The sequence below is a fragment of the Crassostrea angulata genome, chromosome 4, assembly GCF_025612915.1.
Source record: "Crassostrea angulata isolate pt1a10 chromosome 4, ASM2561291v2, whole genome shotgun sequence".
In the NCBI taxonomy this organism is placed as follows: Eukaryota; Metazoa; Mollusca; class Bivalvia; order Ostreida; family Ostreidae; genus Magallana; species Magallana angulata.
This window is the reverse complement of record NC_069114.1, coordinates 2,693,668-2,706,500: the sequence shown is the minus strand read 5'-3', so window position 1 is coordinate 2,706,500 and position 12,833 is coordinate 2,693,668. Positions and strand designations below refer to the sequence as shown.

General features: G+C 38.3%; 1 protein-coding gene across 2 annotated transcripts in view; it reads left to right on the top strand.

Moving 5' to 3' along the window:
• LOC128181590 (dynein axonemal heavy chain 2-like) overlaps window positions 1–10,066 on the top strand; it is a 47,320-nt gene extending 37,254 nt beyond the window's left edge. For both annotated transcript variants that reach the window (XM_052850051.1, XM_052850050.1), the window contains exons 59-78: window positions 7–222; window positions 545–695; window positions 1,343–1,492; window positions 1,878–2,010; window positions 2,475–2,619; window positions 2,939–3,138; window positions 4,295–4,421; window positions 4,586–4,772; window positions 5,130–5,335; window positions 5,460–5,585; window positions 5,714–5,905; window positions 6,325–6,516; window positions 6,655–6,839; window positions 7,150–7,375; window positions 7,504–7,620; window positions 8,088–8,237; window positions 8,484–8,660; window positions 8,773–8,847; window positions 8,976–9,126; window positions 9,449–10,066. In XM_052850051.1, coding sequence (XP_052706011.1) covers window positions 7–222; window positions 545–695; window positions 1,343–1,492; window positions 1,878–2,010; window positions 2,475–2,619; window positions 2,939–3,138; window positions 4,295–4,421; window positions 4,586–4,772; window positions 5,130–5,335; window positions 5,460–5,585; window positions 5,714–5,905; window positions 6,325–6,516; window positions 6,655–6,839; window positions 7,150–7,375; window positions 7,504–7,620; window positions 8,088–8,237; window positions 8,484–8,660; window positions 8,773–8,847; window positions 8,976–9,126; window positions 9,449–9,603 — 3,261 coding nt within the window. In that variant the 3' untranslated portion in view covers window positions 9,604–10,066. The remainder of the gene's footprint in view (window positions 1–6; window positions 223–544; window positions 696–1,342; window positions 1,493–1,877; window positions 2,011–2,474; window positions 2,620–2,938; window positions 3,139–4,294; window positions 4,422–4,585; window positions 4,773–5,129; window positions 5,336–5,459; window positions 5,586–5,713; window positions 5,906–6,324; window positions 6,517–6,654; window positions 6,840–7,149; window positions 7,376–7,503; window positions 7,621–8,087; window positions 8,238–8,483; window positions 8,661–8,772; window positions 8,848–8,975; window positions 9,127–9,448) is intronic.
• The last annotated feature ends 2,767 nt before the right edge of the window (window positions 10,067–12,833 follow it).

The following is a 12,833-nucleotide window of genomic DNA, read 5'->3' as shown; positions in this document are numbered from 1 at the left end:
TGACAGGTTCGTAAGCTGGGAATTCCCTGTGCACCAAACTTCAATTTCTGTGAGTTCATGGCCAAGCCGACCCAGGTCAGGGACTGGAACATCCAGGGGTTGCCTAGCGATGCCTTCTCCACAGAGAATGGAGTCATTGTGACCTCATCCAATCGGTGGCCCCTGATGGTGGACCCTCAAGGTCAGGCCATCAAGTGGATCAAGAACATGGAGGCCTCACGAGTAAGTCAGCTCTGTCTCTGAAAGCATGTACTGTAAAAATCTTATCAGTATTTGAAACATTCCTGGTATACTTTGGTAAATCATAACATTTCTGTGTTAACTTTACTTTCAATTTGTTTTCTTGTTCATATGATTATTAACACTCTTCACAATGATTAAATGACTAGTGTAAACAACTATGTTTACAATTGCATATTATCTATTACAACATTCTGATTTTAGTCTTTTGTCTGTTCAGCTGATCATAATATTTAACTTTTCTCTCAAGAACTGATTTGTTTGATCCATTGTGCTGATGACTTGCTATTCTGTGTCTGTCTAGGGCCTCAAAGTGATAGACTTGCAGCAGTCGGATTACATGAGGACTCTGGAGTCTGCCATCCAGTTTGGTCTGCCAGTCGTCTTGCAGAACGTACAGGAAAAGCTGGATCCTTCCCTGGATCCAGTGCTGAACAAGTCACTGATGAGAATAGGTAGGGACCTCAATAACTTATCACACGAGTCTCTGATGAGATTAGGTAGGGAATCAATAACTTGTTAAACAAGTCTATGATGAAAATAAGTAGGGATCTCCTTATACAAGTCACTGATAAGTAGGGCCCTCCTTAACTTGCACAAGTCACTGATGGGAATAGATAGGACCTTCCTATACAAGTCACATAGGAATAGGTAGGAACATCATACAAGTCAGTGGTGAGAAAAGATTTGGACCTCCTTAACTTGTACAAGTGTCTGATGAATATTTGAAGGGACATTTTGAACTTAATTGTATTACTGATTAAAATAAGTATGGACCTCATTGTACAAGTCAGAATAGGTTGAAACCTCCATGAACAAGTCACTGATGAGTAAATATATTGATCTCCCAATTCAAGTTGCTGATAAAGATGGGTAAGGACCTCACAATATGAGTCACTGATAAAATAGTTAGGAACCTCCTTATAGGAGTCACTGGTCAAAATAATTAGAGACTTCAATAGTTTTAGATATTTATTCTGTACTTAAGGCACTTAAGAAGCTATAAACTGATAAGATGAGAATTTTCCTACCATTGGAGCTATATTTCTATACTATTTGAATTTTTTCTGAGTTGAGAATTTGTTTGTTTGTATGTTTGTAGGTGGAGCTTACATGATAAAGCTGGGAGACAAAGAGATTGAGTACAACCCAGAGTTCCGATTCTACATCACCACTAAGCTGAGTAACCCCCACTACACGCCCGAGATCTCCACCAAGTCCACCATTGTCAACTTTGCTGTCAAAGAGCAAGGTACGGTCTCTGTCTGTCTCTCTCTGTCTCTCTGTCTATTTGTCTAGTAATATTGTCTGTGTTTGATTGATTGTACAGTGAGGAATATGGATGATGTATTGTAATATTGTCTGTGTTTGATTGATTGTACAGTGAGGAATATGGATGATGTATTGTAATATTGTCTGTGTTTGATTCCACACTAAGGAATATAGAAGGTGTAATGTAATATTGTCTGTGTTTTGATTGATTTACAATAAGGAATATAGAAGGTGTAATGTAATATTGTCTGTGTTTTGATTAATTTACATAAGGAATATTGATGGTGTAATGTAATATTGTCTGTGTTTTGATTGATTGTACATCAAGGAATGTGGATGATGTAATGTACTGCATCTCCTTGTAGGTCTGGAGGCCCAACTGTTGGGAATCGTGGTCAGGAAGGAACGTCCGGATCTGGAGGAACAGAAGGACAGCCTGGTCCGGAGCATCGCGGCCGGGAAAAAGAAACTTGTCGAGTTAGAGGACGAGATTCTCAGGTCTGTGTCTTTGTCTATATCTACAGATCTTTATATATGATATGTAGTATCTAGTATTAAATGTACATGAAAATATATCTTATGAAGCTAGAGGATGAGATTCTCAGGTCTGTCCCGAGGGGTAGCACCCTCAGAATTATAACTGATATCTGTGGATAAAATCTTGTACCACTAAGGGATCTCAATTTTTTTGTCAGGATCGGCTCCACTCTTATCTTGTAGTGTTTGCAATAAAGGCACAATATATATTCAAACTATTGTACCAAAATAATTTTTAAGAAATGATTTAAAAATTGACATTTTCTACTATCCCTCCCCCCATCCCAAAGCAAAAAAAGTTGATCAGTTACTCTTTGGGGAAATGATCCTTCAAAAGCTAAAGAGGAATTCAATATACATGTAATGATATGAAGACAAACTTCAACTAATTATCAGTATTTGACATCCACTGATTCTGATTGTAGGCTGCTGAATGAGACCAAGGGCTCACTGCTGGACGATGAACAGCTGGTCAACACACTGCAGACGTCCAAGATCACCTCACAGGAAGTGACGGAGCAGCTACAGATCTCCGAGACGACCGAGGTCAAGATTGACGCTGCCAGAGAGGTGAGTGACAAGGACATTATTATCCACGAGATAATGCGTACATACATGTAATTTATCCATGAGATAATGCGTACATACATGTAATTTATCCATGAGATAATGCGTACATACATGTAATTTATCCATGAGATAAAGTGTACATACATGTAATTTATCCATGAGATAACCCAAGTGTACGTAGTGATTTTATGCACTGAAAATTGGATTATAGAAGGTGCATGATGAAAAAAAATCTGTATTTTTCTTATTGTCTTTAGATGTGGTTTCAAATTAATTTTAATAGAGACTCTGTAGCATTAATTTTGTTTTCTGCCTGCAGGGCTACAGACCGTCTGCTCAGAGAGCCTCTATCTTGTTCTTTGTCCTGAATGACATGGGCCGCATAGATCCCATGTACCAGTTCTCTCTGGATGCCTACATAGAACTGTTCATCATGTCCATTGAGAAGAGTCAGAGGAGTTCTAAACTGGAGGAGAGAATTCAGAACCTGAATGAGTACCACACCTACGCTGTTTACAGGTAACACTACATGTCTCTACCCATGATGCCATGTTTCTTTTCCCATGATGCCATGTTTGTATACCCATCATGTCATGTTTCTCTTCCCATCATGCCATGTTTCTCTACCCATCATGCAATGTTTCATTACCCATCATGCCGTGTTTCTCTTCTTATTAGTTATGTTTCTTTACACATCAAGTCACACTTCTTTTACCCATCGTGCCTAATGCTTTACTTGAAGTTTTTTCCCATGGAAGCTTTTTTTTTATATAATAGCTTATTTGATTTGCTGTCAACATCTTCGCTAGCCAAGGGTTTTCGGTCCACTTTGCTCCCCATAAACCCTTGGCGGATTTCATTACGAAAACTCGGTGACAAGATCTGTTTTATGATTGGCTGCAGCTGCAAGTAGCTGATCCAATCGCAGTGCTTGTAAATATAAACTTTAAAAGAAAATACATGTGTGATATTTGGTCAAACATTCGGTGCTTTTAACAAATTGAAAATTGAGACACAAGTTCTTGAGTACAGTGCCTCCCCAACGATGGTCTAACCAGATCGCTTTATAAACCTATATATTTTACTGGGATTGACCATAGTTCTACAAATTTGTCAAGGCTCGCGTGATAGCATGGGAAGTAAACATGGCGAATGTAGAAGTTGCCTATCCCGTTAATATATACGTTCCTGCTTATGGTTATTGCTTTTAAAGGTTCAATGAGCTCTGTTTTATTTTATTTCTTTGGTCCACATGGTCGTATTTAATAGCATCGTTAATTATGTTCCGATATTCAGTAGTCAACATGTTTTCAAGTTGTATTAATGCCGTACTGTGTATATAACCTGTTGTTTAATTCGATTAAAATGTAAATATGCAAGGGGCGCAACTCAAGTTGCTCGCTAGATAGCGCCACCACATCACCGAGTTTTCGTAATTAAATCCGCCAAGGGTTTATGGGGAGCAAAGTGGACCGAAAACCCTTGGCTAGCGAAGATGTCTGTCAATGATGGTGCCAAATTTTAGAATTAGTCTTAAAAAGTGACAAATATTTTTTGGTACGTTTATTGTTACAACAAAATTTAAGATATATTTTCCTATTTATTGCTTCATAATGAATTAGAATTTTAAAAGAACATTGGACATTAAATTGTGATAATTGTGTGATGTATATAGGTACACCTGTCGCGGTCTGTTTGAGCGACACAAGCTGCTCTTCTCCTTCCAAATGTGCGCCAAGATCCTGGAGGCGGCCAGCAAAATCAACATGGACGAGTACAACTTCTTCCTGCGTGGAGGAGTGGTCAGTATCTAAGAGTATTATTGAAAAATGTGTTTGTTGTAAAATAATTTTGGGAACTTCAAGAGAAATTTTTGTGGGTTCAGTATTAAGCATTTTGGTCATATGATGTTAATGCAGTGTTTAAAGGTCACTGTTTGACCCCTGACCTCTGACTCTGTCCCCAGGTACTTGACCGTGAGAACCAGATGGACAACCCGTGCTCGGGATGGCTGGGAGACGTGGCCTGGGACAACATCACAGAGCTGGAGAAGCTGACCAACTTCCACGGCATCATCACCTCCTTTGAGCAGTACCCCCGTGACTGGAACATCTGGTACACTGCGGCCCAGCCAGAGACCGCCCCCCTACCAGGTCTGTACTGTTTGTAGTCACTGTTTGGAATAGTAGGTACTGGTTCTATATAAAATAGTTACTGTAACAGCCTTATACAGGGATGACATTTGAAAAGCAATTTATATTCTCTGCATAAGCAGTTTACAAGGCATATACGAAAACTTAAAGTTGTATATGATATATCTTGCATAAGTGTGAGATCTCAATAATCCTTGCACCTGGAAGTAAGAATATTATTTTTGTACAAGTGGCACTGTGATCCTCTAGATTCAATTTCTAGATATGGAAGTTAGAGAAATTAAGGCTCTCCTCTATGAATGTTTATTAAGTAACAGGTGATGTAATTAGTCTCTTTACCTCTGTCTTTAATCACAGGTGAATGGGACAATGCGTGTAATGAGCTACAGAGGATGTTACTGGTCCGTTCCCTGCGTCCTGACCGAGTCTCCTTCTGTGCCACCTCCTTCATCATCAACAACCTGGGGTCAAAGTTCACAGAGCCACCTGTCCTTGACATGCAGCAGGTGGTGGAGGACTCCACAACTAGGACACCCCTCATATTTGTCCTGTCCCCAGGAGTGGTCAGTATTTGTCCTGGGCTGTAGGGTATTCTTGTAACAAAGTGTTACATTAAAAGTATAAGGGATTTTACAAAATTAACAATTCTATACTCAATAACCTGGTTATTTCTTTGTATTTGTACAGGACCCTACAAGTTCCCTGATCCAGCTGTCTGAGTCCAGTGGGATGGCCCAGAGGTTCTATTCCCTCTCCCTGGGGCAAGGACAGGCTCCCATAGCAACCAGGATGATCAAACAGGGCGTGAGAGAGGTAGGACCATTTTGTGTGTCATTTTTCCAAAACCTTTTTTGGGTCGCAACATCTGGGTAATTTTGGCCATCTGTCTTATGACTGTTAGTTCAATATGGGTTACTGTTTCACTTGTCTGATTGTTTCAGGGTAACTGGGTGTTCCTGGCCAACTGTCATCTGTCGCTGAGTTGGATGCCCCAGCTGGACAAGTTGGTGGAGCAGCTACAGGTGGAGGACCCCCACCCAGAGTTCCGCCTGTGGCTCAGTAGCAGCCCCCACCCTGACTTCCCCATCTCCATCCTACAGACCGGCATCAAAATGACCACAGAACCACCAAAGGTAAAACAATCAAAAGTCTTGGGTGGGGAGGGGCAATAAATAGAGATGATTACAGAACCTCCAAATGTAAAGCAATCAAAACTCTAAAGAGGGGAGGGGCAATACAATTTTAATAAAGAGGATTGCAAAACCACAAAAGGTAAAGCATTCAAAAGTTTAGGAAGGGGAGGGGCAAACAAAAGCCACTGATGGTAGGGCAATGAAAAGTCTTGGGGAAGACTGTAAACCAAAATTGATCAGGCAAGAAAGATTAGTGGGTGTGTGAACATTTCTCGGCAAGCTGATCTAAGTCTAAATATTTGTCTTACAAAAATTTTCATAGTTGGATAGACAAATAATGAATGTTGGCTTAAAAATACAATTATAATGTATGCCATGTACAAAAATTATAAAAAATCAAGTAAATGTTTTTGTTACAGGGACTGAAGGCCAACATGAAGCGTCTGTACAACCTGATCACGGAGCCTCAGTTCCAGCGCTGCACCAAACAGGACAAGTACAGGAAGCTGCTCTTCTCGCTCTGCTTCTTCCACTCTGTGCTGCTTGAGCGACGTAAGTTCCTGATGCTTGGATGGAACATCGCCTACGAGTTCAACGATTCAGACTTTGAGGTATAGAAAAGGGACCACCTTTCTGAATTGTTTTATAACTGCAAATATTTTCTTGTCTCTGTATTTGTTGCCATTTTTGTTGGATTTGACAAAATTAACAAAGGTCCTATACTAACGATTGTTGACAATATTCCCCAGGTATCGGAGAGCATTTTGAGTATTTACCTGGACGAGTATGAGGAAACCCCATGGGAGGCCCTGAAATACCTGATTGCTGGAATCAGCTACGGTGGTCACGTCACAGATGACTGGGATCGACGACTGTTGATGACTTACGTCTCTGATTTGTTCCAAGACCAAGTCCTCAGTGTGCCTTTCTACAAGTAGGTTATATCTACTTTAAGACTGCTCTGATACTAGTATTAATGGATCTTTATCTCTGTATGTTAATTCTAGAAAAATATTTTCGCTTTTTGTATGAAATAATAAGATGAAGATAGATTTCAATTTTATTTAGTTAATATTAAGATTTTTGATGGAACAGGACTAAAAATTAAAAGAATTTTCCCAGTGTTACTTCTTTAAAAAAAAGAAGTAAAACTGTTGAATAAATTAAGAATTTCTTAAGTAATATATAATTAAACCAAAGTACTGGTAAAAAGTCATTTATTTGTTTTATTTTTCCTTATCCAGAGTGTCCTCTGTGCCGACGTATTACGTGCCCAAGGACGGCCCCCTGTCCTCCTACAAGGAGTATGTCAGCATGCTGCCCAATGTGGACCCCCCAGAGGCGTTCGGTCAGCACCCCAACGCCGACATCCAGTCCCAGATCCAGGAGACCAGGATGTTGTTCAACACGCTGCTGTCCCTACAGCCCCAGATCTCTGCTGCCAGCGGGGGCGAGAGTCGCGAGGACAAGGTCAGTTTTAGATTTGAGGAAAAAATGCAAGAATAAGGCCATTGTCGGACTCTAACCTACACTATATATGTTAAATCAGTGACACTGTTTGACGTGTATATCTGATTGCTTCCTATGTATTACTACAGGTCCTAGATCTAGCAGCCAACATCTTCAAACAGATCCCAGAGAACATAGACTACGACAACACGGCTAAAATCCTGTCTGTCGATCCGTCACCATTGAATGTGGTGCTGCTTCAAGAGGTGGGTGTTACACATGTGACATCTGTCTGTCTGTCCATCTGTCAATCTTTGTGTTTCTTTTGATATCTTACTGTCTCTTTAGCTCCATCGCTTTCTCTTAAGTTTCTCTCACTTTCTCTGTATCTCTGTCTCTCTCTCTGTCTCTCTCTCTCTCTCCTTATTGCTGTGAGTAAACTAACTGACTGTTCAGATTTAATAGAACAATGCCCTGATTGAGGAGATTCTCTCTCAATCCTTAAATCTATAACTGACTCTGTTTAATACATATATACTTATATAGCGATAAAATGCCCTGATGGAGATTCTCTCTCTCTCTCTCTCTCTCTCTCAGTAAGTTAACTGACCGTGACTTTGTTTAATACATTACTCATATAGCGATGAAATGCCCTGATGGAGATTCTCTCTCTCTCTCTCTCTCTCTCTCTCTCCTTGTAAGTTAACTGACTGTGACTTTGTTTTATATACAGATACAGCGGTACAATGCCCTGATGGAGGAGATTCGTCGCTCGCTGACCGACCTGGAGAAAGGTATCCAGGGTCTGGTGGTGATGACTGTGGAACTGGAGAACATATTCCAGTGTATCTTTGATGGCAATGTCCCCCCGTCCTGGTTAAGGGTACGTCCTCTCTTTACAACATTCAATGTTACATTTACACTGTCAAACAGTTCAAAGTGTGTCAATTATAAAGACTTCTTGGATGTTGAATAAAATAATTCCCAGGTTTGTTAGTTGATTCCCATTAATGTTATTGTTTGTAGGCGTACATGTACCCTTTACAGAATACTCTGTTCATCATGTTTTTAGCCTCACTCACAATCAACAGCATTGAGTCCCTTTTTATCATTATCACACGTTTTGTAGGCATACCCCTCACTGAAGCCCCTAGCCGCCTGGACCAGAGACCTGGTACAGAGAGTGGAGCAGTTTGAGAAGTGGGCCCTGACCGCCCACCCCCCAACCATCTTTTGGATGTCTGGGTTCACGTTCCCCACGGGATTCCTGACCGCCGTCCTTCAAACCTCTGCTCGTATGAACAGCGTAAGTTGTACATTTCTATGTCACTGTTGTAGGAATCAATGAAAGCTAAATTTTAAATAATTTTTATAAATAACATTTTCTTATTATTCATTTGTCATTGTGTGTTTTATAGGTATCCGTGGACTCGTTGTCATGGGAATTCAGTGTGATGACGGTAGATGACTCCAACATTACCGGACCACCCAAGGTAACCCCAAGTGTTTATATATACAACATTAATTTAATTTAATTTTGTACATTTACAGTATTCATTATATGCTGTGCTTACACTAAAATTATACAGTATTTGTCATAAAGGGCTTGTTTGACTTTCAGGACGGTGTGTACATCAAAGGCCTGTTCCTGCAGGGAGCGGGTTGGGAGAAGAAGAACTCTATCTTGGTGGAGGCTAACCCCATGCAGCTGGTGTGTCTGATGCCCACCATCCACTTCAAGCCCGTTGAAAACAAGAAGAAAGTTGCTAAAGGTTCGTCTCTCCAATGATTAAATACTGTAAATTCCTTATTAAACGTGAGGAATTAATATATGCCTAAAATTTCAGGAAACAGTCCTCACCTATTTCAAATGTTCGCTATTATTTTTCAAACAGTTTTTAGCTACAGGTGTATATGAAATTAAAACAAAAAAATAAGTGTTCGCGATTTAATATTCTCGCAATTTGATGCGATACAGCAAAATCACGGAATGAAGTACTTGCATAAATTGATAATATCTGTAAAAATCAATCCATATACAGATTGACTATAGTGCTGTAGAATCGTAGTGACCAATGTTTTTTGTGTCAACAGGAATGTACATGGCCCCCTGCTACTACTACCCCAACCGTGCGGGAGGCATGGGCAGACCCTCCTTTGTGGTGGCCGTGGAGCTGAAGGCGGGAGAGAAATCACCGGACCACTGGGTCAAGAGGGGAACCGCCCTGCTGATGAGTCTGGACTACTAACTCTGACAATAACATCTCCCTGTTATTTTTGTGTGGGAAAAATAAATCTGAAAACATTGAATCCCTGAAGACTACCTACTTCTGTGATCTCTAACTATCTGTGTGTAAAAATTCATCTCTAAGTGATTCTGTGTACATACATGTATAACCCATGTAATGAGATTTCTGTGATGTCAAAGATAGTGTAGAAGGATCCAAATACGAATATAATACTATATTGTCAAGACAAGAATCTTGTGTGACATTTGATAGATCTGTGAATTGACTTGTACACCACACACACTCAGCTGAGAAACCAGTGCTCTTATTTTTGTGATATCAGTTTTAATGATGAATGATTGTGCAAATACTTCTATAATTATTTATATTAGTTTTCTGCGAGTTCTAATTGTACACCACACACAGCTGACAAAGCAGTGCTCTTATTTTTGTGATATCACTTATATTGATAATTGTGCAACTTGTTCTAATAAATTGAATATTTATAGTTTTTTTGTGTGCATAAAACTCATCTCTACTGTTGTTTCATCTATCATGGTATTAACATTCCATTGTTTTATTTTTGAACATTAATTTATTGAATCTATTAAACTTGTTGAATTATAAAGAACCTCATGCTTTTGTTTCATTTTTCTGTAGAAGGTGACAATGTAATGACCTGGTTTCTGACCAATCGTATGATTTATGTGACAGCGTTTCTGACCACATCTGGTGACAGCTAGTAACCAATGTTGTATATATATGTAACAGGTTGTGAAAAGTCAAGTCTCAAGCGGGACTTGAACTCAGGGCCTCTGGCATACCGTGCCAGCGCTCTAACCACTGAGATGTAGAGACCCGATTATTGATTGAAAGTCACACACCTGTTAACCCTGTCACATATTCTCTGGTAGAAATTCATCCTCGAATTTACGAGTAGAATTCTACGAGTTAGGGAAAAGTTGTGAAAACGTGTTCCTAGGGAGTGACCTTGGGAATTGTACGATATTTGTTACAGATTGTGGAAAGTCAAGTCTCAACCATGACTCGAACCCAGGTCCTCTGGCGTACCGTGCCATATATTTACATCTTTTTTAACAAATAAATAAATTGATCATTAAAAAAATAAAATTAACTACATCATTTTTAATGTACATGTCATTAGTACATTAGATAAAAGAAACAGAAAAAGTATGACATATTGTCAATATTTTTTTGTGCAGTCCGTGATTTTTCTAAATAGTTAGTTGAAGGTTTTGAACAATCGATAAACGGTGATTTCAGTCCTGTCAGTTTTTCCAGAGGTATGAACTACAATCAATTTCTGTAAGAAATGGAAGGAATCATACTCGGTGGTGGTAAATATACAAATACAAATACAAATATTTTATTGGCACAAACACAATTACAATAATTGGCAAAGGCCCAATGAATATATAAGAACATCATTGTATGTTTACAATAGTTGCGTGTACAGTATATATATTTTTACTGATCTATATAGATCAGTTTAACATTTCCTTAGACTAATTGACATCTGTGTTCTATGGAAGGGAATTGCCGTCAAAATTCTATGTATCTTGCTTTTATTCTTATTATGCTTACTTCTTTATTCTTCATTACATTTACACTTGCATGTCACTTTATTGTTTTCATATTCATGCTTATCCAATTTCACTTTGATTCTCTTTGATCCTTCATTGTTTGCTTAATTCTATGTTGCAACATTCTCTTCTTATTCGTGTAAATTCTTTCTTCTATCTCTGTTACAAACGTGAATTCAAACAAGCAAACCATAAAGCACTTTCAATAAAGACGAATACAAGTTGCATGAATTTAATGCTGCATTATGACGCCAGGTGGCAGTGTGTGCGCTACAATTGCTGCTCCCGAAGATTTATTAAAACGAAACTAACAAATGGCATAAATTTAATAAATTCGTGAAAACATCTCAAATTAAGGGCTTAGTATAGGAATATGAAATACATGTTAATATAATTAACTTTTAACAAGCCACGATATACGCAGACTTAAAAAGATACGGAGTTTTTTTTGTGTACATGTAAAATGCCTCCGCGCGGTTCTAAAAAAATCAGAGGGAGGGGGGGGGGGGGTATCTGAGAGATAATTTTGTATTAATGTTTTTGTTACATTAAAAGTTTATAATTTATCAATTTAAACTTAACTATAACAGCTTATATAACAGTTAAGTTTAAATTAATAAATTTTTAAACTTTTAATGTAACATTTTTATTGGTTGATTAAATAAGGGTGAATTTTCAATTGGGGGTGGATCTGATCTCATTCTAGATCCGCAATGCAATGATGTACCGTATATATATGCAGTAACAAATTATTTGCAAATTATTGGCAGGAAGGCTTAATTTTTAGAAGAGGAACATGTCACAAGTACTTGTCGACAGGACTTTATTTTCATTTGAGGTGAAAAGAGGTGGGGTGATGCACGGTTCTGTCCACAGGTACCCGCGGAATATGTAGATGAAATAGAAATAAATTTAAACCAAATTTAAAGATGTTTTTGAAAAACAATAAAAGGACTGGGGTACGAAATAATTAGAAGTAGCTTTTCTTGTACTCCAGTACGTGTGAAAATTATCACTTGCATGAATCACTATGTACCTCTCGTTAGGCTACAGTACTGTGTATCCCTGATAAAATGCGATGAATTAATATCCGCGTGAAATTCCGGGTTAAAAAACATAAAACTGCAGGTTTTAAAATCTCACTTATTTTATTTTCTTAAAGTTTTGAACTTGTGATATGAAAACTAAGTTTGGTGCACGCGATTTTATATTCTTGCGATTCGGCACAGAACGGTGGAGTCGCAGAAGTAAACGCGGTAAAATTAACGAATCTAAATTATCAGTGAATTAATTACACAATGAGTATACGAAAACAAACCAGACAGAGAGATTAAAATACGGTATGTGATATGACTGTTTATGCGTTTTGGTTTAAAATCTAAATCAAATCTAAATAAAAATTCTTATATAAAGTTCTAAATAAAATATTTTTTTCTTCCAAAATACAAAACATTAATAATGTATGCTTCTTATTTACACAGATTTTTGAAGTGATAAAAATGTGTATGTATCACTCACAACCATGCTTATTGTAGGTTTGTTTATTTTAATATAAATCATGTACATGTAACTGAATGTCCATGTTTAGATTTGAAGGTGTTTAGGCTATGATACATGTAACTTAGAGACATGAACCTCATACACGTC